Raw genomic sequence first — 25948 nt, forward strand, 5'->3', positions numbered from 1 at the left:
AAACATTAAATACCAAATGATGGACCCACACGCACTCACACACACACAGAGGCACGGGAACACATTTTCGGCAAGGGGTGCTGTTGGTGGGTGGTGAACTTTTGAACTGGGGGCCCTTCCACAGAAATTTTTTTTTTTTAGATGCAATTTCCTGCATTCTAATCAATTTTAGGGCATGGCAAATCCCATCTGACTCACTCCTTCAGAATCCACCAAAGAGTTGGTACACACAACACAATCATTTCTGTAGCAATCAGAATCAATGGTAGCAACTCATGAACTCGCTCTTGCCAGCACTACCTACGGCACTGAAAATAGCAACACAAAGCACTCGGCGGTGCTATACATGAAAATAGCATAACCCAATGACTTGCCATTTCCCCCTTTGTTGCGGCAGAGTTACTGCATTGCTTTTCAGTGCAGCTGATATTGAATAAAAATAAATACATTGTCACATTATTATTATTATTATTATTACTATTACACAGTAATATTATAGACCTATTAGGCCTACTCTATTACAATGTGGCACACAACACACTGAAGTGATACCTGTTAGCACTGCTGCTAGCCTAGCAGCAGTGCTAACAGGGATCACATTAGTATCAGCGGCAGCTACCTTGTCCTGACGCTCCAATGCTTGGTACTCTTCGTCCGATGCGTTAGGCTGTGGATTACTGATCTTCAAAAGTTTGGGATTGGGGAGGCTTTGAAAAAAAGACAAAATTCTCTTCTGCGTCATGTTTGCTACTCTTTGCTACTCTTATTGAAACGTTCTACTCAGCGGGCTCGCAGGTTTTGTTTCGAGGAATCTCAATCACGTCAGGACAAAAGAAAATCTGATTGGCCACACAACAAATTTTTATTTATTTAAATATTTATTTATTATTTTAAGAGCTAAGATATTGCCATCCCACTTCATGAACACAATATATAATATCAGCAGAGCGGAAAACAACAGTTTGAAATAAATAAATAAATAAATAGCCGTAGCTTTATTTTCATGTTAGTTTCGAAGCTCCGCCACCAGGGGGTGCTGCCGCACCTCCCGCACCCCCAGTTCCCGCGCCACTGCACACACACACACACACACCTGGTCCACAACAGCCTCTAGAAGTCATCTAAAACCCCTGTTGCAGACCTGTGTAAACACATTTATACAGAGCAGAAAGCAAGCTAATCACATGCAACGCTAGGCTAAAGCTAACGGCTAATCACGTACAACGCTGGGCTAAAGCTAACGGCTAATTACGTACAACGCTAGGCTAAAGAAAACGGCTAATCACGTTCAACGCTAGGCTAAAGCTAACGGCTACTCTCATACAACGCAAGGCTAAAGCAAACGGCTAATCACATTTAGCATTAATAGTTCGTTTTATACTGAACAGCTTTATCACAGTTTTTAAAACATTAATATGCTCATAATTACCTCTCGGTTGGTCAAAAAGTTCTTCACATCACATAAACTGGCCGTTTAATTTTTACCTTGTTCTGCATTTTAACCATATTTATGCATTTTTACCCACTTCAATACATAATGAACTTTTATGAACTATGAATATTGTTTTCAAAATAAATCAATTGTTTCCCCCAGGGCTACATCAAGATTGCATAAACTGCTGCACATTAAAAAATACTGAAAAATCAGCAGGCTTATCCGACCCCGATGGTTTGAGATTTGCAAATCACTGCACTCTGTTTTTTTGGTTCGGTTTGTAGTTTTAAGTGATTTAATTAGAGCCGCGACCGATGGAAAGCACGGAAATGAATCGTCTTCTTGTCTTCTAACTGTGCAGGTTGAGGAGTTGTACGAGACGTATTGTATTCAGTGGAGATTGTGTCAGGGAGCAGTCAACATGAAGAGAGCCTTCTCCCTGTCCCCGTCCTCCAGAGCCTCCAGAGATAGTCTGCTGGAGCTCAGCCGCAACCACAGACACAGTCTGCAGGTACTCAAAGATTTAAAGTGTGTGTGTGTGTGTGTGTGTGTAGTTTATATCATTATGGAGCCCAAAACCTGATATTGGGTAGGGGAACCTCATATAGAAACACAGCAAACAATATCACTGAATCAGTCAGAACTGAGACCTTGTGCAACTACATGGAAGACACCAGAACCTGGAGCTAGTTCCAGTCAGGCAGGTAGAAATACTCCCCATTAAAGACCCTAAAAATGTGGACTTTCAGAAAACATCATAGCCTAACCTTCGAAGAATATTTTGAGGGTTTGTGACTTTCAGTTTGTGACTTATTGATAAACATTATCACCTTTTTTTCTGTTCACTGATACGTAAGCATACGAAATATATAGTTTGATATTAACTGGTGCAAATAGTTTTTGTTCAGTTGTAGACACATGTGCTGTGTTCGAAACCGCATACTTCTCCTACTACTCATACTAACTTTTTGAGTTAGTAAGCGAGTTTGAGTAAGCAAGAAGTTCCCGGATGCATACTAGATTCGCCGAAATGTTGGGTATGCATCATGAGGTTACTACTCATACTCAAACTACCCAAGATGCAACGTAACGTGACGTCGCCGATCGTCATTTCCTGTTAAAACGGCAGTTTCAAGCTAGCTACAACGAGGGTAGGTTCACTTCCTGTTTTCAAAAGAAAAGCACCAATTGTATCGTAATGGCTTTCCCTATGATAAAAGGCAACGGGTATTTTATTTTGTGAAAATAACAGGAAGTGCGTTGCTCACTACGGCTAGCTTTAGTAGTGCCGAAATTCGTTGGAACAAAATTGTAAATAGCCGGTATTTTGTCAGATTTTCAACACGTTGGGGATCTAAACGACTACTTTCTCACCTGAAAATGTTTCAAATGTTGCTAAAGTTTACAGAGTTTAGAGCTTAAGTGAAATCAGCTTCAGGCCGGCTGATTTCGGCTCGGTACAGGAGCGAAATGCATTGTGGGTAAACGCTCTGCATACTGTCTGATCGATGAGTATGCAGTATGGAAGTATGTAGTATGTAGTATGCAGTATGTAGTTTCGAACACAGCCATGGTCGCTTGCTGTAACCACCCTGTAAGAAATCATGATGCAACACAGGATGAAAAGTCTAAACCTGCCAGCACAAAGCTTTAAATGATCATTTTATTGGAAGAAAACCACGTGAATTTGGTCATTTTTATCCAGATCAAACTGTTGGAAATATCATTTAAATGAGCACCTATGTGCACGTAGCCTACAACTAGCCCACAGCACATGTAGCGGTACGTTTCGGCTGTTTTGAAATGCATGTTAGGTGTAAAACATGAATCACAGATGTCAGCATGCCGTGATGTCAGCATGTGTGCAACAGGCAGAGCTCACCGAGAGCTGAAGCAAAACTAAACACAGTTATGAGTAACACCATGGAATTTTAACCCAGTTTTAACTGTATAATTACCCTGGACGGTCAGTCGACCACCTTTTTCCTTGAACTTACAGAGCGAGTCATTAGGAGAGGATTATGTCCTGTGTCAGTGTGCTCTGTCTTGTCAAAAGTCTGAGTCAGCTCACTATGAGGGGTTGTCTGTTTGACGGCAGTAATGTAGACATCAGCTGACAGTGGATTAGCAGCTTTGGCATGGTGGGACCAGCCGAGGCTTTACTTTAATTTATTTTTGCCTTCTCTTCTCCCACAGGGAACTTATCAGTTGCCAGCAGCAGCTTATTGTTTGCCTCATCAGTAGCTGGGCTAGGCAACAACACAGACTCTGCCAGTTTCTCCATAGTCTACATGTTATCTCTTTCACTCCACCAGAGGAAGCAGTCTATACGTAATATATGATGAATATTCTCTTTGTGCTGTAGGTGGCCATCCAGGTCATTCTTCCTGCCTTTAAAACACCCTGAGAAAAATCTGTAATGGAAACACACTCAGGCCAAAAGTTTGAACCACTAATCCATTACCACCACAAAGCAGAGGCTCAACACTCGCCCTTTAATGGTCATAACGTTTCCAAATAAGCAAGTCCAGTGTGTAAATGATGGTCCCACTGTGATTATTCTGTTTGCAGCTGCAGGATAAGGGCCATTAGCAGAAAACTGAAGAGTCATTTGTCTGTCTGCTCCAGCCTCTTAACACATGTTCACGTCTTCTTGTCCTCTTCTCTCCTCACTACTCCTTTCACATCGTCTTTTGTTCTCTTTCACCATGTAGTCTTTAAAGTTCTGGCATGTCTGAAACTGTTTAAACTGTTCACTTCCTAGTGATGGTGTCTGCGTCACACAAAGACATAAACAAACTTATGCGATGGTTTCAGAGAGAGGGAGGCTAGCACTGTTAGCAGGCTAGCGCTGTTAGCAGGCTAGCGCTGTTAGTAGGCTAGCGCTGTTAGCAATGAGACTGACATCTGTGTTTCTTGACCTCACGCAAAGTAATTAAACACTGCATTCGCAAGTTATGTGTTTATGAACCACCCAAAGTGCTCCTCCAGTAAACCCTCTCAGGTTTAAGTGGGTTGCAGGAGTTGTGGAGTCAGTCATGGCCTCCATGTGAGTTAGAATTTAGATTGTGGCTGAAATCTTTCTTATGCTGGGGATAATCTTACATCTGAGTGGTCAGCTTAATTTTTTATTATCTTTTGAAAAATCTGAAACAACTAGAATTAGCTTGAGACTAATTTCTTGGTCATTTACACATCTGTAAGTGGATCATAACAGGGCGTTTACATGTAATCGTGGTTAATAGACACTTGAGATTGAGCAGGCTGGTGCGATCAAAGACAACTTTGTCATTTATGGTGCAAATAAGAAACAAAGCTGGTTTTCAGACTTCAAAGTGGAACATTTAACATATTAATTCAGCAGCAAACAGTTATTTGTTGCATGATTAAATAGCGACTGGAATGATGATCTCTCCAGAGGACACAGCCCATCACAGTCCCTGTTATTTCCTTCTCATGCTTTGGAGCCAGATGACCACACAAGCATCTTTGTACACACGACTGAGCAAGCAACATTCTGGCTTTTTCTCCACCGAATAATCCGCATTTTTCAGTTAAAAGGAGTCTGATATGATTAGACTCCAGACTGGTCCTTTTTTATCTGATACAGAGATTTACGAGCCGGTTCAAAAGGCTGCGCCTTAGGTCTCACTTTGGTTTTAGTTGTTTGTTTTGGCACGAGTTTCTGCTGTTCATAAAGTTTATGTTCTGTAACTGCTCAAGTTAATCCATTAGATTTATTTAGAATTGTTTAGTTTTTTTTTTAAAAGGTCAAAATGATTTATTTTAAAGTGGAGTGGTTTTAATACTAAGTCATTTTAAAAAAGCCTGTAATTTTGCCTTCCTGTGGCCTTTGTATCCTGCTTTTTTTCAGCACATTAATGATCAATCTGCTGATTAATGACTAACGTTTGCTTCACTACAACCTGAGGTCACGTCAGGCTAATAATTCTGATAGTTTTAAACATACTTAGATACCTGGAATGATTGTGAAAACGAGTGTTATGTCTGGATTAAAATAAAGGCACATTTTAGATGCTGTTTGTTATGTTAAAGAGGTCCTCAAAAACCTGGGACGCAGGTTTTCTTAGGTTCTGTATCTCCTTATTACCCTGTCTTTGACATTATGGATGATATACCTGTCTGTGCTCAGATGGTGCCGACTCAAACGCATCTGCATCCATGTGGCGGCACTGGCTCAAAGGGCAGTTTAGGGCTTACAAATTCCAAGATGCTCATAAATTGACCACTTTGTTCTCAGTGGGACCTTCTGCCACATGAGCCCACACAGGAGGCACCAGGCCGCTCCACACATGCTGCTTCTTCTGCTGTTTGTTGTTGTGAACTCGAGTTCTCTTCCAAGAATCCATCATTAAAATGCATTTGAACCGTAATCATTCATTTTGATTTTACAGCTGTGTGTGAAGTCTTGTTTCAGTAGAATTTTACTCTGGTTTAGGGGAACCATTCTTTGTTTGACTGCACTGTTTCCTGTCATTCAGTTTATATTTACAGTTTTTAGTAGTGCTGGGCGAGTTAACTCGTTATTATCGTGTTAACGTCTTAATTATTTAACGCGATAAATATTTTATCGCGCATTAATGCAGGTTTTTATTATTGTAAAAGTCTGTTGCTCAAAGGCTTTTATTTTGTAAAAGTCTGTCGCTGTCTGCTGTGGAACCGGAAAAGAAAGTAATCGGCGGATCCACCAAACATGGAGAAGGGTACGGAACTTTTACTCGGCCATTTTCATTTTAAAGTTCTTCGAGACGGCAGAGTCGACAGAACCAAAGTCATCTGTAAACACTGAAAATATGCCGCCCATTGATTGGATGCGAGACTCCGGCTCTTTTCACAGATGTTTATTAACGCCACATCAACACCGTATAACTAAATGTTCAAGTAAACAAAGTAAAAGACAACATTAGTTGTTGTAATCATTAAAGAAATAGCATTCTTAGCATTGTCGCTGGTACCAATAAATAATCAAAGTGATACTGGCCACTTTTGCCTGCTTCTCAGGTGCTCCTCGGTCTCTGTGTGAAGCTCACGGAGCTAACCGGCGCTACTTCCTGTTTTACTTGTTTCAACATAAAAGCACGTATTTCAAAATAAATTTAAAAAAAAAACTCCTGCATTTACAGCCAAGTTGAATTGTCTTCTCAGCGTAGTAGTTCCAGTCTAAAATATCACTTAAAGGCAAAACACACAACTGATAGCAGCAAGTCATTCAAGGAAACAGACAGTGGAGCGAGGCTTCTACATAAAAACTACAGAAAGATGCTGATGTTAAAAGTGTGTTTGCACAACAAATGTTATGGCACTTTCATTCATATGGCAGCACATTTAAAATAAAACTAAATGCTAAAAGCTATACACTACTTTTGGATTCATTTTTGGATTTTGCGTACAAATGCGATTAATCGCGATTAATCAGGGAAATCATGTGATTAATTAGATTAAACATTTTAATCGTTGCCCAGCCCTAATTTTTGGTTTTTTTTTCTTTCAATATCAGTTACTTTTATAATAAGAGGCCATAAAGAGTTATTGTGTTTGCAACCTACACCTGTCCTATATACCGAGAAGCTGCCCACTGCATCCATTATGGAGAGTATTGCGACATTCCTCCGTATCTTGAGGCTTGTTCTGTGAGGTTCATCAACTTAACCGCAAATACATTTGTCCTCCAAAAGAACTCAGACAGTGAGAGCATGATGCGTGACATCATAAATCCACTGAAAGCCGGTCCAGCGACCAAACAAATATTCAATTCAGTTCCATAATGCTTTACTAATCCCGAGACATTATGTTAAAGATCGGCTGAGTAAAGCGGAAGGAGGTGTGGTGGAAATCTTTAGAGATCTGGGGGTGTTGTTTCTGTTGCTTGGCAACAGCTTGGCTGATGATGTCACACATCATCGGCAGGTAACACAGGATGGACAGAAACTCACAGCCATCAGTTCGACATGAGGGCGCAGATGTTGTGTTGCTGATATTAATTTACATGTTTCATCTTTTCTGTGTTTTTTTTTACTGTGTTTACATTGTGTATGTTGTCATGGAAACACTTATGTTGTCATTCTGAGCCTGAAAACTCCTCCATTTAAGGGATATAGTCCCACCGTTTGGGTTAAATGTTGGCTTATAGGCTAAATGTTTTCTTTCTTTTTTAAATACTAAATCAAATTTATCTGGACTGTTGCTTGTTTTTAAATTCATTTAAATTTTTTTTATTTGTTTCTTTCTCTTTATATTCTTTCATGTATTTTTAATGCTTCTTCCAGTCCCTGCTGCAATGCTTTTATTTTATGTGAAGCACTTCAAATTGTTTTGTACATGAAATGTGCTACAAATAAATTTGATTTGATTTGATTTGATAAAACAAAGGACTTAAACTCATGTTTAATCTTTAACTTTTGATTTATTTCAATGTCAGTCTTGAATTCTTAATCTGAAATGTGATTTTCTGGAGATCAAACTGTCAAAAATGAAAATGTAAATGAGAGAAAGAGTACCATATGTTCCTCTGATGTGATGAAGGCGAATACTTACACTGAAATGTTGTTTTGTTTATCAGATATTTGCTGCTGTAACCGAATCCTGTGCAAATTTATCATGAAACCTTCTGATTTCCACTGTTACCAAAGGAGCAAAGAGTATCACAACAAACCGATCAAACGGATTTTCCTCTTGTTAAAAACGTTTTGTCCTCTGCTCTCTGTTTCGTCTGCTCTGTGCAGGACATGTCATCCATGGAGGGAGATCTGGAAATCCTCCTCGGAGAGCTGCACATCAAAATGAAGGGTGGGTGCTCACAAACACACACAGCGACGGCCCCCGGAGCAGCTCTCAGGTTATCAGTGTCACATTTATCCCCCAGGCTTTCCTCCGAACATGTGTTTTCCCTTTCAGGTCTGATCGGCTTCGCTCGACTCTGCCCCGGAGACCAATACGAGGTGAGCTTCGCTGTTCGGGGACGAGAAAATTTAATTTGAAACAAAAGAAAAAGATGCTTCTCTGTGAGGAAAAAGTGAAGAAGATTTCTTCACTGACAAGCCGGGAATCAGAGTCAGTTGCTAAAGATGCTGAGTCTGAAGTCCAGCATGTGCCGTAAGATGCTAGCCTGCGAATTCCCATGCTGCTTTGCGCGTGATTTCATTTACACTGCAAAGGCAGCCTGGAAACCACCGCCCTTATTTTTGCCAGAGTTAGGGAACCAATCACAGAACGGGGGGGGGGGGGGGGGGGCGGCAGCAGCAGCAAGACGATGACGACGTCTAAGCGCAACACCGAAGCTTGTAGAGTGTTAATCCAACATGGCAGCGGACACAACGTTACCGTTCGATGCAGCCTTAGAAAGTGTTTTAAGTAGCTTAGAACGCAAGTTTACTTTTAAAAAAGAGCAACGTTTGGCGTTGAAAGATTTCATTGCCAATAAGGATGTATTTGCTCGTCGAATACACAGTAAAGCGTCTTCTTCTTCCTCGAATTTCTGTCGCTCTACATACGTCATCTAGCCTGGGTGCCAGCCGAACTTAGCTGGCACCCAGTTTTGGTCGGGAAGTTCGGTCTGGCTCTGCTCAGTTGGGAAATCATTATGCCTGACCAAGAATCGGTCGACCCAATCAGATTGCCAGGGCGGGCTTTATACGATGATGGACAGATGATCAACAGGGACATTATCGAGTACGTCACTAAAGAGCTGAACATGGCTGCTGCTGGAGAGCTAGGGTGTAGATTCTGCCATCGAGTCTGTTCTACAGGATCTCCACATTGCATTCATTTTGAAAGACGAACAGAGGAACGCGATAAAGGCTTTTATCGATAGAAAAGATGTTTTTGCCGTCCTTCCAACAACAAGTGTGTGTTGCTTAATCTACGTCACATACTACGTTGCTCTGATTGGTTGTAGGTCTATCCAATTGAGCGAAGAGGCATTTTTTCTCCTGGTTCGGTTGAAACACGCCCCATACTCAAAACTCCATTGAGCGGTATCAGACTCACATTCTGACTAGAATCGTGAGTATGACGTAGTCAGGCTATACGTCATCTGGTATAAGTGATACAATTGGCTATGAATCGCGCGCAAAGCAGCATGGGAAGAACCAGACGCCATTTGATAGACATTCGTATATAACGGCTCTTGGCATTCGTAAACCACGCCTCAAATACGAGAAAAATGCACACCTAGTTCCCAGACCACCATCTCATCGAGATGTGGATGCGTCAGCCAGGCTAGTAAGATGCAGCAACATCCAGACGTTTCAAACTACACCTCCCGCCTGCTTTAAAATTACAACGACCATGAGAAACTCCTCTAGAAGCTTTAGGCAAGGCGAGGCAGGTTTATCTGTACGGCACAATTCAACAACAAGGTGATTCAAAGTGCTTTACAGATACGTTAAAACATACCCGGCAGCTTCATGTCAAAAGAGGCGAACTATCCCTTTAAAACATGGTACAGCCAGTGGGTGATGATGTCATGTCTTGGTGGTGTCACGTGACCAGGTGGTGGTGCGTTTGGGCCGGCAGCGCTGGAGAATCAGAGGGAGGATTGAATCGGACGACAGTCAGTTCTGGGAGGAAGAGGAAATGGTCTTCCTGCCGCACATACACCACAACTTCGAAATAAAGGTTCGAAGCACATGCACGAGCACATGCACGGTGGTGTTGGAGGACAGGGCATCACAACTACTGAAGGATTATAAATGATACAGCAGAAAAGGCGAAGCTAACTGGTGTTTCACAGGAGCTCCTCTTAGAAAAGCCATTTGAAGCTGAAATAACTCTGAATCTCTCATGTTAACCGAGTTCATCACTCTAACGGAGATTCCTGTTTAAATGACATTTCCATAGTCCAGACATCTGTTTGCCCTGTTTAGTATCCGCCATGTCACGTTTTCAATGGAAATTTTGTATTCAGTCACTTTAATTCAGTGATTTTTTAACTTGTTTCTTCAAAAACACGTAACAATTAGCTAAAAAAAGGTTAAATTATTTGAGAGATTACATCTAAAATAGTTTCCTACAACATTAAAATGCTGTTAGTGATATGCTCATTTCGTCCTTTACTCCAGACTTCTGCGGTTCAGTTAAAGATTGTGTTTCTTGCAGGTGACGGAGGCGAAGGGTTTGGGTTGGCTGTTGGTCGGCATGGTAACGTGCGCGAGCGCAGACTTCTTCGTGGCGAGGCCGCAGCTGATGCTGGTGGACATAACGGAGCTGGGAACCATCAAGCTGCAGCTGGAGGTCACCTGGAAGTAAGAACGCACTCAAACGACCTGATGTGGCACAAAAACGGCGTGACGAGGAGCGCAGAGGCGTGGCCTGTCCCGGGGGGGGGGGGGGGGGCTGATGGGACAGTGATGAAGATTTAAAGGGATAGTTCGCCAGAGATGGGACCAAGTCACACATGTGCTAGTCTAAAGTAGGTCTCTAGTCTTAGCTTTCAGGTCTCAAGTCACCTTATTATTGCATTTTTACCTGCAGAATCTGATCTTAATAAAGTGAAAAGACAAGATATAAGTAACTGTCAGTAAACATCATTGGCCAATGTGTCCAACCTGTCCACCCCGTATCATATCAAGCTAACGTTAGCTAACTACAGACTAGGCTAACAGGCTAATATTAGCTAATTTGACGGGCACTTACTGGTCAGAATGGATCTCCAAATTACGAACAAAGTTTGAAGTTGTCGTCTGGCTGTCTGAGATGTTGATGCCGCATGTCTTGCACTGTGCTGTTCGTCTTTTGCCGTCAAAATGGTAATTACGAAAGCCGAAGTCTCTCCAATAAACACGTAAGGTATGTAAAGAGGGCATGACTGATTGACAGGGTAGGGATCCAATCATGACGCCATTCTCAGCCTGCGCTCCTACCGTTTAATCGATATTATTATTATTATTATTTATTTATATATTTTTTTTTCCAGTCAAAGTCAACTTTATTGTCAAATCTGTATACGTACAGGACATACACAGGATTGATATTACGTTTCTCTCAGACTCAATAGTGCAGCGGTAACATTTAACTTAACACTTTAATACACAGCAAAAATAAACTATAGTAACCGGTAAACAGAGTGACAGTACAATGTGGATATATATATGTACAAAGTCTCTGACATTGACATCAGACGTAATGTGGCATATGCAGAAGTAAGTAAAATAAATATGTTTATGTGCAAATTTAAATTTAAATTTAAATTAATTTATTAATCTTATATTCAAACTGAAAACATGAACTGAATAACACTCGAGTCATTCAAGTCATCGTGTCTCAAGTCAAGTCAAGTCCCGAGTCTTTAACTTCCAAGTCCGAGTCGAGTCTCAAGTCTTTTATTTTTTGTCAAGTCAAGTCACAAGTCATCAAAACAGCGACTCGAGTCGACTCGAGTCCAAGTCACAGTGACTTGAGTCCCCATCTCTGTAGTTCGCCTCTTTTGACATGAAGCTGTATGACATCCCATATTAGCAACATCATTTATGAACATCTTCTTACCCCCTGCTGCGTCCTGTGAGCCGAGTTCCAGCCTCGTTTTGGTGTTGACGAAGGTAGTCCGGCTAGTTGGCTGGGGCCACAAAAATAAAGTGTTTTGCTTCTCAAAACAATATGCGTTCAAAAGAGTAATACATTTGCATCACAAAATCGTTCTCCAGGAAAAAGTCAGACCTCACAATCGCTTGGCCCTATTTTCTCTCCCTTCGTATCAATGCCTGCTGCCTGTTACGGTGTTTGCTGCTCGGAAAGTTACCCTTTCTGTCGGGTAGGAACTGAGGGCCGTGGTCCCTAGTTCCTGTTTGTCCGAATGAGGGGAAAAACGGCCCCGTTCCTGAAAAGGTTACAGGAACTCCCAAAGGTTCCTACAGTGGGAATGCGCCTTTTGTCGCTGACATTATTACAGTCCACAGGACCTGGGAGTTTGAGGCCTCTCAACTTTTGAATGCAGGCAAGAGAGCCAAAATACGAGGCGTGCACATGATGTCATCACGCAAATGCGTCGGACATTAACGAACCTATAAACGGGATCGTTTGGCAGGCGGATTAACGATTCCACGGAATCAAACTACAGAGAACCGGTTCTCTCTGAGATTCCCATCCCTGTCAGTTTAGCATCACCGTTTGCTCTGTTTGTTAGAATTCGATTCCGATTGGTCGTCTGAGGATAACTCCGCTCTTCTTACAGGTATTCTTGAAGTTTTTGAGACAGTTTCGGGATTATTCCGTCAAATTTAACACAAATAAAAATGACTCAAATAGGTCAGAAGGCTAAATTCTGTTGTACGAGTTAATTTTCTTTTATCATTCAGCCTCTGAAATACTGGAGAAAATGTTTTTAGCTGTCAAATGATTTGAATATATCTTTAAAACGCTTTAGAAGATAAACGAGCAGACCGTACACTCGTATCATATACGAAAAAAGGGAGAGAAAATAGCACCAAGCGATTGTGAGGTCTGACTTTTTCCTGGAGAACGATTTTGTGATGCAAATGTATTACTCTTTTGAACGCATATTGTTTTGAGAAGCAAAACGCTTTATTTTTTAAACCCCAGCCAACTAGCCGGACTACCTTCATCAACACCAAAGCGAGGCTGGAACTCTGCTCACAGGACGCAGCAGGGGGTAATAAATGATATTGCTAATATGGGATGTCATACAGCTTCATGTCAAAAGAGGCAAACTGTCCCTTTAAGCTTGGAGTGAAATTCCAAGAAAAAACACAGAATAAGTGAGCTGGTGTGGACACACTGGAAAAAATGCCCCTCCAAAAATAAGATTTCTTGAAATAAGATGTGATATTTAGGACTTTTGAGATAAAATTGATCTTGAAATTAGCTTAAAAACCTCTTCAAATGTAAAAAAAATCTTGTTTCATATGATGTGTGACTCAAAACAATTTGTTTTCAAGACTTTTTCATTTAACAAGATATTCCAGATGTATTGTCTTCAAACAAGTCCCTATAACTGGCTGAAATAGTACTTGTTAGGCAATTGTGTCTTATATTAAGTGTAATGAGATATTTTGACAAGAAATGAGACAAATATACTTGGTAAGACTTGGATTTTTTCCGGTGTAGTTGTGTCAGAAAACTCGTGTTTGTTGCCTGAACTTTTGTCTTCTTGACGTCATGAGGTGGCCCTCCTCTCTGCCCTGCTGCCCGCGTGGAGATAATATTACATTAATGACCAGAACAGCTGGCGTGCGCGAGCATCGGAAAGCTTCCTCTCGTTCAGAGAAAAAAAGATGACGGAGTTTACGTTTTCTCCGTATTTGACTCTGAAACGTTAGAGACGAAACCACAGGAGCAAACGGCGAACTCTGACTCAAGTTGGTGAAACAAAAGCAAACAACAACAGATCATGTTACACGTCCTGCAGAGCCTGTTCCTGATTTGTCTTCTCTAACCTGAGCCAGCTGTTGCCGAGCAGCTGATCCAATGCAGAGTGTAAAGCACATCCCGCTCACACACACTCAGTGAAGTGCATGCAAACACACTCTGCGCTGCTCCTGCAGCATGACGGATCACATTTCAGGCTTCAGAGGAGCCAGGTGGACGACATTTCATTGACCTTCTTCTGTAAGATGGAACAAGACTGCCAGCAACGCACTCATAAAGCAACACGAGAGACTTCAAACCCAGCAGAAAACACACTTTAAAAAAAACAAAACATATATTTATTGGTTTTTCATGTTAATATAACATCCAATATATAATATAATATAATATAATATAATATAATATAATATAATATAATATATAATATAATATAATATATAATATAATATCCAACCATTTAAACATCCAAAACATATGGCAGTAAAGAAAATAATAATTAAATGATTAAAAAAGATACAATAAACTGCAGTAATTAGTCAGCAAATTACTGTGCAATGAATATGAAATAATGAAAATAATAAAAATAAATAAGTAAAATAATAATAAATAAATTCAAAAAAATATTCAAAATGTAGGTTACAGCTTGCACTCCCACCAACAAATTAAATCATTTTCCTTATCTCCTTCTCCCTCCCTCAATAGTTCCAGAAATATCCTCCAAATATCATAAAATTCAGCCCTCTTTCTAACAATATAGGTCAGTTTCTCAAGAGCCAAACTCCATGTTAAGTTATTTAACCAGTGGGGTAAAAGAGGGGCAACCAGCATTCTTCCAGCATAATGCAATACAGAGTTTGGCCTGCAACAAACAAAGGTCGACCATTTTTCTTTCCTTACAAGATAAAGAACAATCATCTGGATAAATGCCTAAAATACACATCTCAGTGCATAAAGGTACATCTGAGAGATGTACTTTATCACTGAGCTCCAAAATGTTTGAATCTCTTCACATTTCCATAAACAGTGATATAATGTACCCCGGTGATTGCTGCACTTATAACATAGATCAAGTATATTAGGATCTAATTTATTTAATTGTACAAGAGAGATATATGTTCGCATTATCCAATTAAATTGTATCATTCTCAATCGAGTGTTGATGGTTTGAGTGTGTATTTTTTAAACATATTTCACTCCATTCAATGAGTGTAATATCTTCCTGTAGGTCTCGTATCCATTGCTGTCTCTGGTTTTCAACCAACATGTTATAGAACAAGGATACCAATCTTTTACCCAAACAGTTTTTTTGTAACATGTGTTTCTAAGATGGAGAATGGAGGTTGTTGCACTGAATTGTTTGTGTGCCAGAATAAAACTTCTAAGCTGTAGATACTTAAAGAAGTGTTTTTGCGGTATATCAAACTTTTCCTTTATCTCACTGAATGACATTAGAGTATAGTCCTCATATACATAAAACACACACTTCTGATGATCTGCTAATTAGTGAGCGACACGCACTCACCAGTTACTTCTGTAATCAGTGGGACAAAGTTGGTTCAGCAAAGACTTCAGAGACCAGTTGTTAGAAATGTGTTGGTTCAGACTGATGGAGAAGCTGAGAGGTTCTCACCTTCCTAAAAATGTTTGTGTTGTTTTTTATATGCCCGGAGACGTGTGAAACGAGGAGTAAACATCCACCTGCAAACCCCTGAGACAGGAGCTGGGTTTCCAATCGCTGTTTTTGGTTTGCATTTGGGAGATGTGAATAAGAAAAGGAGCGCTTAAAGGAATTATAAACGATTATAAATGATGTTCTGGGTATAATCCAGATATGATTTAAAGTCTCAGATGTTCCCAGAGATTAAAGTTATTCCTGGAGAAGAGCTCTCTCCACTTTCTGCCTGAGGATGTCCACCACAGTTATTGTTTTTTTCCTCCTCAAGGTTTGTTTCCTGTTAGAACAACTACTTATGTTTATGCATTCGGCAGACGCTTTTATCCAAAGCGACTTACAAATGAGGATATAACGTCAAAGCTAACGATAAGCTGCGTAGAAGGAAACCACCGGTCAGACTCTGTCAGAGGTGACAGTGCAGGTGTAGTATATAAGAGGGATGGTCGCCGAGCCGATGTGGAGATGGGTGATGAAGAACTCAGCTGACACGGACTTAATCGAACATAGAAACCTTTATTGCATTCATCAGGTCCGTCTCGAATTTACAGAAAAGATGCATCAAGTCTGGAGAGATGAGCCCAATTGTTCGAATGAAATCTCTCCCCTTCAGTGGGTGAAGATTATTTTTATGGGTGTTAATTTATCCCTATATGGTGGAGATGCTCCAGGTCTCTTTTCTTCCAGGCATCTAGCCAGGAGACAATGCATATGGACTTCACGCCTTTGGAATGTATTTTCCTCCAAATCTCCTTATTTGACTATATGCTATCTCTGGTTGGGATACATGCACTCAGTGGCCTTAGAGATGGTCCTTTTCAACTGTTCTCTTGAGTATCAGACACCTCACTGGCATAGAGGGAAGTACAGGATAGGAGATGCTCTCTGCAGAGCTGGGTCTTCAAGAGTTTCTTGAAGATATTCAGGATATTCTGTTCTGGTAGCGCTCGGCAGGTCATTCCACCATCGTGGAACGACACATGAACAGAGTCTGGATTGTCTTCAGCGTGGTGTAGGCGCCGCTAGAACAGTGTTTCCCAACCTTTTTTGGCCTGAGTACCCCCTGAGCCTTCTTGTCACACCACGAGTACCCCCTCACACATACAACGCGTGCGATGATTCTCCAAAAGTAGAGCAACGCAGTGGTTATTACATGAAAATCATTTTATTTAATATCCTAACTTGAACATAAAATTCTCAGGCTTTCTCTCTCTTTTTTTTAACCTCAGTTGAATTCAACATAAGAATAAAACATTTTTTCTTGAAATATAAATAATTAACCAAAATAGTATAAATACTAAAACAAAATAATCTTCCTTTGTTATCTAACCTAAACAAGTAACATTTCTCTTTTTTTAAGAATACATGAACATAACTCATTTCTCTCTCTTTTTAAGAATACATAAACAGGCCTAACTCATGTAACATTCATCTCAAAACTGGAGTCTCCTTCATAAACAGTCCTCCATAAAAGTGTGACGCCTTAATAAAAATAAAAAAACTCCCCGTGCGCCGCGTACCCCCTGCAGTACCTCCGCGTACCACTAGGGGTACGCCTACCCCCGGTTGGGAAACACTGCGCTAGACGACAATCCTGTGACGACCGGAGTGACCGAGTCGTGACGTAAGCCTTTTCAAGAGCATTCAGGTAGATGGGAGCCGTTCCATTAAGGACTCTGTAGGCTAACATCAGCGACTTAAATTTGATGCGGACAGCTAAAGGCTCTAGCATGGTTGCCGCGTCTGCTAGCGCGAGCGGTGTTGATGACGTCACGATTGCGTGCCGGCTATATACGGTGGCGCCAGTAGTTGCAATCTTCTCCGTCACAGAGGTGGCGCTGCTACGTGAAGGTTACCGCTAACTACTCTACAACCACGAAAGTGGAGAAGAAAACAATGAGGAGCAGGAACACTGTCATCAATGATGCTGCTGCAGTATCTGGGAGATGAAGAGCTTTGTGTGTTTCTGTGTTTCACGAAGTTCGTGAGCCAAGACGATTCAGTCATTAGAGGTGAAGGTCTGAAGCCCCCGGCTTCTCTGCCCTCTTCTTTGCCTTCACGTATCTGTCCCGTAGAGTCTTCCACACATTCTTACAGAACTCTCCCTCTTTCCCCAAAGTTCTGCCAATCTCTGTCCACGTGTTTTGGGAGTTTACGTGGTCCCTGTGCTGTTTCACTGCAGTTTTGTACAGCTGCCTGTAGCTAATTTCAAGCAAAAGTGTCTCGTATTTGTTGTTTTTTTACTTATTTTTGTCAAAAACATCAAACATCTTGAGTTCATCCTGTTTGTAATTAAATAAAAGTCCAAGGCCTGAACATGCTAGATTCATGGTGTTTACCCTGAATTTATTAAATTTTTTTATGTGGGATCGTACCTTTAAAAGAAAAAGGATGTCTTACATGGATTTAAATCTTCCTGCGCAGTCCGTTTGACAGCACGGAGAGGATGAGGCCGCTGCCTGTCAGCAAGCAGTCCATCACCAGCAGAAAGAGCTCAGTTTACAGCTGGACGGCACCGAGCACCCCCTCCTTCACAGAGAAGTATTTCTTTGTGAGTACACAAGCACACAAGGAGAAGTAATAGTAATAGTCTTTTGGCTCAGGTTTCTTTTTATTATCCGAGTTTATTGTGAAATCAGTCCATAACAGGAGGAACAATCTATTAACGCCGGTTTCCAGCATACTGAAAATAACTGTTGGTTTTCTTCAGTCGATGGTGCGCGAGCTGCGGGATGAAGAGGGTTCCCTCCCGTCTCTGGTGTCTAAAAGTCGCCACAACAGAGGAGGCGTGTCTCTGCTCAGCTACCTGTCCAACCCTTCCAGCCCTCAAGTTCCATTCACCCAGAGGTATGAACGGGAGCAGTGATACTCACCGTTGTTTTTCACAAGAGCCACATTGGCAGAGCAAAATCAAGGGAAGAGCCACTTTTACGACAACATACTAAAGTCCCCTTTTGCAAATATGAATTTCTACATATAAAACATCCCACAAAAAAGAAACAACACAGCCAATACATTTTCAATTAAGACCACATTTACCTTAAAGGGACATTATGTAATTTCTTCCTCCATCTAGTGGTGCAATTTTATTTTGCAAAGTTGAATGAACTTGCTCTCTAGCGCCTCACGTTTTCAAATGTGCGCTGCAACTTCTTGAACTACGGCAAGCGGAATGTGTCAAGATTCAAGAAGCTATAGCTTCAGACTCAAGGTCCATACAAACAAAAAGAAATCAAGACACACAGTACAAAGGATTACATAACACACATACAACAACACTATGAATACAGATGACAGATAACATGTCAGATAACATAACATCTCCTTTGGTGTGCAAGCAATGCAATTAGTCATATTCCGGGAGTTACCGGAAGTGACGTCGACGCAGCGTTAGCATTAGCCTGCGTTAGCAATAGGAGCATTAGCGGCGGTAAATAAACTCCCGGTAAACTTACAAACTTTCTAATGCCTCGTTTTGTGAGTTAAGAGCCTATGTGTACTACGGCAGAAGTTTAGTAACAATCAATGCATTATTAGTGGGATCATTTACGAGATAAAATCTATTTAGCATTTTGGTTTTTTTTTAACTTTATTAGTAAATCAACAAAATAACAGTTTACAAATGTGAGCATAACGCCAAAAAGAAGATAGCCAGGGGGAGCATAGGAATAATAATAAAAAGAAGAAGATGACCTTCATGATGCACTTACAAAAAGAAAGCTAATGAACACAAAGACATATGTGCCAAGGAATAAAATCTATTTAGCATTAGCGGCTGTAATAAGCCATTTGGCGGAAATGACGTCACAATGAGGTCTGGCGGGGAAATCGCGATTCGAAGTGCTTTATGTCCCTCTCGGCACTTCGTCGTTTTTCATAGACCGGAAGGACATGGCAGCCTCCATAGAGCTTACCTGCTCTATGTAGATACAGACAAGTTATTCTTCACTTAGGAGGATAAGTGAGATTGTTGACAGAGATAATTTTACACCAATGAGGACTAATTTATGAATGAATATGTTGATTTGAGCTAATAAATTACTTAATTTATTACATAGTGTCCCTTTAATACTGGGATGAGCGGAAGCTGGCATGCATGTCCTTGACTTTCTTCATGTTGTATTTGTAGTTTGTTGTTGTAATCATAGTCAGAAATTCTAGATGAGCATGGTTTTTGCCCTTTTTAATTAAAAAAAAAGATAACAATAACGGCATGATTGGTGTGTGTTAAACCTGATTCCATTCTTCAGATGCTTTGTGCATTTTCACAGCAGAATTGTTTCACAAACGCTCCACATTCCATGTTTGAGTCATAGGCTACTTTATTCAGTTTTCAATGAAAGGGGGGTAAAAATGGGTACACCTTTGCCAGAAATACATATAAACACATATAAACAGGGGTGGACTGGGGAGAAAAAGTGGCCTCAAAAACCATCGGTAAATTAACTTGTTATCTCAAGAAAAAACCATTTCGTTGTCATATCATAATTATCTCGTAAAAATGATCAAAAAACAATTTATACGTACCATGGGCTTCTGTAACTCCATATTTTCCGCCCTACAAAGAATAAAGGAACATTTAGTCTAATAAAGGCCAGAATCAGACTGTAGGTCACTGCTAACTTTACAGTAAAGAGAGCAAAGCGTCATTAAATGCAGTTTCATTGTGAATATTCTGTGTGTTGTTTTGCATGAAACCTAATTCCCCCACAGTCTCACCCGGGCTCACAGCTTCCCCATCAGCCCCAGTCGAGGCACCAGTCTGGGAGGAAGCCGGACTCGGCTGTCGCTCGGAGAGGAAGACGAGCAGGAGACGAGGGAGAGGACGGACGAGGGGGAGTGGGGGGGCATGTTAGAGACTCCCTCATCAGCAGAAGCGAGTAAAACTGCTTCCCTCGCTGCCTTAAACAGGTGAGAATAAACACAGGATCTCACAAACATCACTCAGAGCATCACTTTAAATCACGGTTACAGCAGTCTAACCTGCTGGAGACAAACGCACGGATACGTCTCTCTAAGTCTGGTTTAGACACTATTCCTTTGATTCTGGCAATGTTTTTTAGATGGTAAAAAGCTGCTGATGTTACTGATTTAATGTGGCTGTTAAAGTCCAATATTACCCCGAGATTTCTAACCTGATTATTAGGTTTTAGAGAGAGAGTCTCAAGGTGACGATGCAGTGACAAAAAAAACTAGGGCTGGGCGAGTTAACTCGTTATTAACTTGTTAAGTATTTAACGCTGATAAATATTTTATTGCGCATTAATGCAGGTTTTATTATTTATTTTATTATTGTAAAAGTCTGTTGTTCACAGGCTTTTATTTTGTAAAAGTCTGTTGCTGTCTGCTGCGGAACCGGAAAAGAAAGTAATCGGCGGATCCACCAAACATGGAGAAGGGTACGGAACTTTTACTCGGCCATTTTCATTTTAAAGACGGGGGAGTCGACAGAGCCAAAGTCATCTGTAAACTCTGCCAATATGCCGCCCATTGATTGGATGCGAGACTCCGGTTCTTTTCACAGATGTTTATTCAAATCAAATCAACACCGTAGAACTAAATGTAAACAAACAAAGTAAAAGACAACATTAGTTGTTGTAATCATTAAAGAAATAGCATTCTTAGCATTGTCGCTGGTACCGATAAATAATCAAAGTAATACTGGCCACTTTAGCTGCTTCTCAACCAACGGCAGAGTCATTCCCCAGAGGCAATCTTCAGGGTCAAAACTAGGATTCTTTAACTTCCACTTCTCCTCTGCATCACATTCACACAGTTACAGCAAACACTACGAAGCATGGAGGAAAAAAATAAAGATAAACTAGCAGGTAACATCACCGTTACAGGTGCTCCTCGGTCTCTGTGTGAAGCTCACGGAGCTAACCGGCGCTACTTCCTGTTTTACTTGTTTCAACATAAAAGCACGTATTTCAAAATAAATAAATAAAAAACTCCTGCATTTACAGCCAAGTTGAATTGTCTTCTCAGCGTAGTAGTTCCAGTCTAAAATATCACTTAAAGGCAAAACACACAACTGATAGCAGCAAGTCATTCAAGGGAACAGACAGTGGAGCGAGGCTTCTACATAAAAACTACAGAAAGATGCTGATGTTAAAAGTGTGTTTGCACAACAAATGTTATGGCACTTTCATTCATATGGCAGCACATTTAGAATAAAGCTAAACGCTAAAAGCTATACACTACTTTTGAAGTCATTTTTGGGATTTGTCCCCGATTTCCCCGATTAATTGCGATTAATCGGGGAAATCATGTGATTAATTAGATTAAAAATCTTAATCGTTTCCCAGCCCTAAAACAAAAGCAATGCCTGTCAGATGAGAGACTAATTACAGTGGAAATATTGTTGATTGGGTTCCTTCCTCCCACGCAGGTCCAGCACTCCGGACATCCTCAGAAAGAACACTGCAGGGGAACCGGATCCTGAGATCCAGAGTGCGGCTCTGCATCCGGACAGCGAGCAGGTAAAAAGATCCCGCTGGTGTCTAACACTTGGCTGGAGCTGAGTCCTGAGTTAGAAGGCAACAAAACATCTGCACACATTGGGCCTCATGCAACAACCGTTCGTACGCACAGATTTGTTCTTAAGTCGTGCGTACGAGTGATTTAAGAGAAGTTGCATATTCACCAATTTGTTCGTATTTTACGTTTTCTTTCAGGTACGAACAGAATTTACGAGTGATCCAGACCTGTCGTAGGAGTTTCCTAAAATAGTCCGCTGTTATTCCAATCAAATTTGTCTAATGGATTCTATATTTAATTACTTTGAAGCAAACATAAATAAATATATACATTATACCCCATAATGATGCTGACATTATTCTGTTTGACTTAAATTATGCACTAATTGAAGGTTAATTTGTATATAACAAGGTCAATGGGAAGTGTAACCAGCAGCTGACTTGCTACTTTTGGATGCCTTAGCGCGTCAGGCTCTTGGAAGAGAGCGTGTGCTCCGAGACAGTGTAGACAGACAAATGGCTGATTTAGATTGCCAAGGACTGTGCTGTTGCGAAAGTAGTCCGTTAGTTGGCTGGGGCCACAAAAATAAAGCGTTTTGCTTCTCAAAACAATATGTGTTCAAAAGAGTAATTCATTTGCATCACAAAATCGAAACGAAGGGAGAGAAAATAGTGCCAAGCGATTGTGAGGTCTGACTTTTTCCTGGAGAACGATTTTGTGATGCAAATGTATTACTCTTTTGAACGCATATTGTTTTTAGAAGCAAAACGCTTTATTTTTTAAACCCCAGCCAACTAGCCGGACTACCTTCGCCAACGCCAAAACGAGGCTGGAACTCGGCTCACAGGACGCAGCAGGGGGTAAGAAAATGTTCATAAATGATGTTGCTAATATGGGATGTCATACAGCTTCATGTAAAAAGAGGCGAACTATCCCTTTAAGAGCGTTTGTTGAATCTGACGTAGTGTGTTCGTACGAGACCTTCGTACGAAAAAAGTGAGAGAAATTTAGAATAAAAATACGAAAATGTTCTTGCATGAGGCCCAATGGCTGCAAGGTGGCCAGGTCCTGTGGCTGCAAAACAAGCCCAGATCATCAGGCCTCCACCACCGTGCTTGACAGTTGGTATGAGGTGTTTGGTTTTCCTTCGTACGAAAAAAAGTGAGAGAAATTTAGAATAAAAACACGAAAATGTTCTTGCATGAGGCCCAATGTTTTCTTTGGGCTCTCAAAGACTTCTGAAAAGCAGCAGCTAAATTCGGCTTTTTTTTCTTTGCTTTTAAAGCTATGGTAGGTAATCCTAGAGAGCTAGCAAGAGAGCTAGCAAGATTCGAAAGTGTCCACTCCTCTAAGCTCCACCCCCCCCTCCCCATTCCGTCAGTGCTTCATCCAAAGCCGGTGGAACCGCATGCGCACATGGAGCAGGGAGCCGGCAGAGGGGGGCGTAGGCAGAAAGCAGAGGCATCTGATTGGTTTTTTGTAGGCGACCAATCCGAGATCAGCGGGACGCTGATCTCGGATTGGTCAGCTTTTTCTCAGTCCTGCAGCTGCCACAGAGGTCTGATTATTTTCGTCCCTTTTTCTAAATACATCTTGTATAGATTTCTCTCAGGATAGACGGACCATTTCACCCAGTATTACAAAATGTGTTTCTGAACAGGATTACCAACCATGTCTTTAAATCAAACTATAAGCTATAAAAAACACTGTTTATTCAGGAAGGTTGTTTCTGTCACAATTTAAAATGTGGGAATTCACTGAAGTTATCGATCAAACTGATATGCAAGTGGCAGTTTAACATTACACTTCAAAGAAGACCAGTTACAGTACTAAATATTCTGCCAACAAAAGCAATTTGCTGGATGTAAATCTGTCAGTTGAATAAACTGCTTTAAAAATAACTGCTTTACACATCAATCTAATCTGAAAACTAGTTGGATAAAAAGGTTTAGATTTATCTGAATTTGGGTTATTTCAACACATTCTGCCAGGAAACATGCTGAGACCTAGCCTAGAAATCTAGACGCCCCTAGCGGCCGCAAATGGAATTTGCTCCGGGGCCAGTCTAGTCACTTGTGGTCGTTTTGCAACGTTCCAAATCAAAACTTAATCGGGCCAATCAAATCGTAAGGAGCGGGGTCGGAGGCCGGGCTACCTAGTGACGACAGAGGTGCGACGTTTCAGTGTGTAGTTCCAGAGAGAGGTTAAAAAAAAAAAAAAAAAAAGTTCAAGAGAGAGGTAAACAATGGCTGCGCCCGGCGAACAGGCTTTCCCCAGTCAATTGCGAGCATGATGTACCGAAGACGGCGGGCCGATCTTCGTCTCAGAGCTGACAAAACTCTCTGGTAAGGCATTTGAACGGTCAAATTCCGTTAACGGGACAAGAGCAGTCAAAACCGGAAGTGCGTTACTCACTGCGGCTAGCTTTAGCAGCGCTGAATTCGTCTGAACAAAATTGTAAATAGCCGGTATTTTGTCAGATTTTCAACACCTTGGGGGTCTAAACGACTACTTTCTCGCCTGAAAATGTTTCAAATGTTGTTAAAGTTATATATTTACAGAGTTTAGAGCTTAAGAGAAATCAGCTTTTCAGGCCATAGACTACAAACCACGTCGCGTTGACTACGTAAAACTTCTTCATCGCTCTGATTGGTTGTTGCGCCATCCTTTTGCGTGGCGTTGAACTTGACAGACAGCCGTTTATCCCGCCCACACTGCTATCCAGCGTCACTAGACCCCTGTACAGCTTTTTGCTGTACGGGTCTGGCTTGCTAGGCTAGCTGAGACCAATAAAGCAAGACTCCTGATATGTAATTAGTGCTTGACTTGTTGTTTCTCTTTAAGAAGAAATTCACTTTAACCTGTTTAAAATAAGTGATACTGGCTGTGTTCGAAACCACATACTTCTCCTACTTCTCCTACTAACTTTTTGAGTTAGTATGCCAGTTTGAGTAAGCGAGAAGTTCCCGGATGCATACTAGATTCGCTGAAATGTTGGGTATGCATCATGAGGTCATTACTCATACTCAAACTACCCAAGATGCAACGTAACGTGACGTTGCCGATCGTCATTTCCTGTCAAAACGGCAGTTTCAAGCTAGCTACAACGAGGGTAGGTTCACTTCCTGTTTTCAAAACAAAAGCACCAATTGTATCGTAATGGCTTTCCCTGTGATAAAAGGCAACGGGTATTTTATTTTGTGAAAATAACCGGAAGTGCGTTGCTCACTGCGGCTAGCTTTAGTAGCGCCGAATTTGTGGGAACAAAATTGTAAATATCCGGTATTTTAGCCGACTACTTTCTTGCCTGAAAATGTTTTAAATGTTGCTAAAGTATGCAGTATGGAAGTACGTAGTATGTAGTATGCGGTTTTGAACACAGCCAATCACTTTCTTTATGTTTTTTAGTTGTTGTTGTTTTAGATCTTCCAGTCTCAGGTGTTCCGTCTTCCGTCCGGTTAAAGCTTTCATTCTCTTTTCTTTTGTTTCATCGTCTCTTTTTCTCATCAAGCCTTCATCATTTTCCCCACATTGCATCTAGGACTCCCCAGACACTCAGGCACACTCTGCTGCAGCCTCGTCCACACCATCTACTCGGGCACCCGCGGAAGCCGCCACGACCCCGGCGAGGCCGGGGGTGAGCAGCGCCCAGCGGGGGGCCCAGGCCCTCAGACTGGGAGCCATGATCTCTGAGCTGGAAAAAACACTCCAGAGCCAGAGCTGCTCTGACAAGGAGCTGCGAGCCCTGGACCACCAGATACTCCACCTGGCGACCATCCTGAAGGTACCTGCGCGTGTTTGCACTCCAACGCTTTCACACGCATGGAGGAAAACGGGCGTAATATTTCTCTTTGCCCTTCCAGAACGACCTCTCCTTGCTCAAAAGCTCCTCGTCGGAGGAGACTCTGGCGGTTGAGGAGGTCCTGGGCAGCTTCGACTTCCTGTCGAACGATTTCAACGCAGATGACGACGCTTCCTGTTTGGGCAGCCTGAGGCTAAAGGACAGCGGGTGAGTTCGC

General features: G+C 41.4%; 1 protein-coding gene across 2 annotated transcripts in view; it reads left to right on the forward strand.

Moving 5' to 3' along the window:
- ripor3 (RIPOR family member 3) overlaps positions 1-25948 on the forward strand; it is a 97023-nt gene that overhangs the window by 60666 nt on the left and 10409 nt on the right. Inside the window, exons 8-18 of one of the 2 annotated variants that reach the window (XM_075460200.1) lie at positions 1797-1946; positions 8179-8242; positions 8351-8394; positions 9947-10072; positions 10553-10698; positions 17874-18000; positions 18160-18296; positions 20181-20360; positions 21841-21931; positions 25471-25713; positions 25793-25938. In XM_075460200.1, coding sequence (XP_075316315.1) covers positions 1797-1946; positions 8179-8242; positions 8351-8394; positions 9947-10072; positions 10553-10698; positions 17874-18000; positions 18160-18296; positions 20181-20360; positions 21841-21931; positions 25471-25713; positions 25793-25938 — 1454 coding nt within the window. Of the gene's footprint in view, positions 1-1796; positions 1947-8178; positions 8243-8350; positions 8395-9946; positions 10073-10552; positions 10699-17873; positions 18001-18159; positions 18297-20162; positions 20361-21840; positions 21932-25470; positions 25714-25792; positions 25939-25948 lie in introns of both variants that reach the window. The other variant, XM_075460199.1, reaches the window with a different exon arrangement.

This window comes from Odontesthes bonariensis, chromosome 3 (genome assembly GCF_027942865.1).
Source record: "Odontesthes bonariensis isolate fOdoBon6 chromosome 3, fOdoBon6.hap1, whole genome shotgun sequence".
In the NCBI taxonomy this organism is placed as follows: Eukaryota; Metazoa; Chordata; class Actinopteri; order Atheriniformes; family Atherinopsidae; genus Odontesthes; species Odontesthes bonariensis.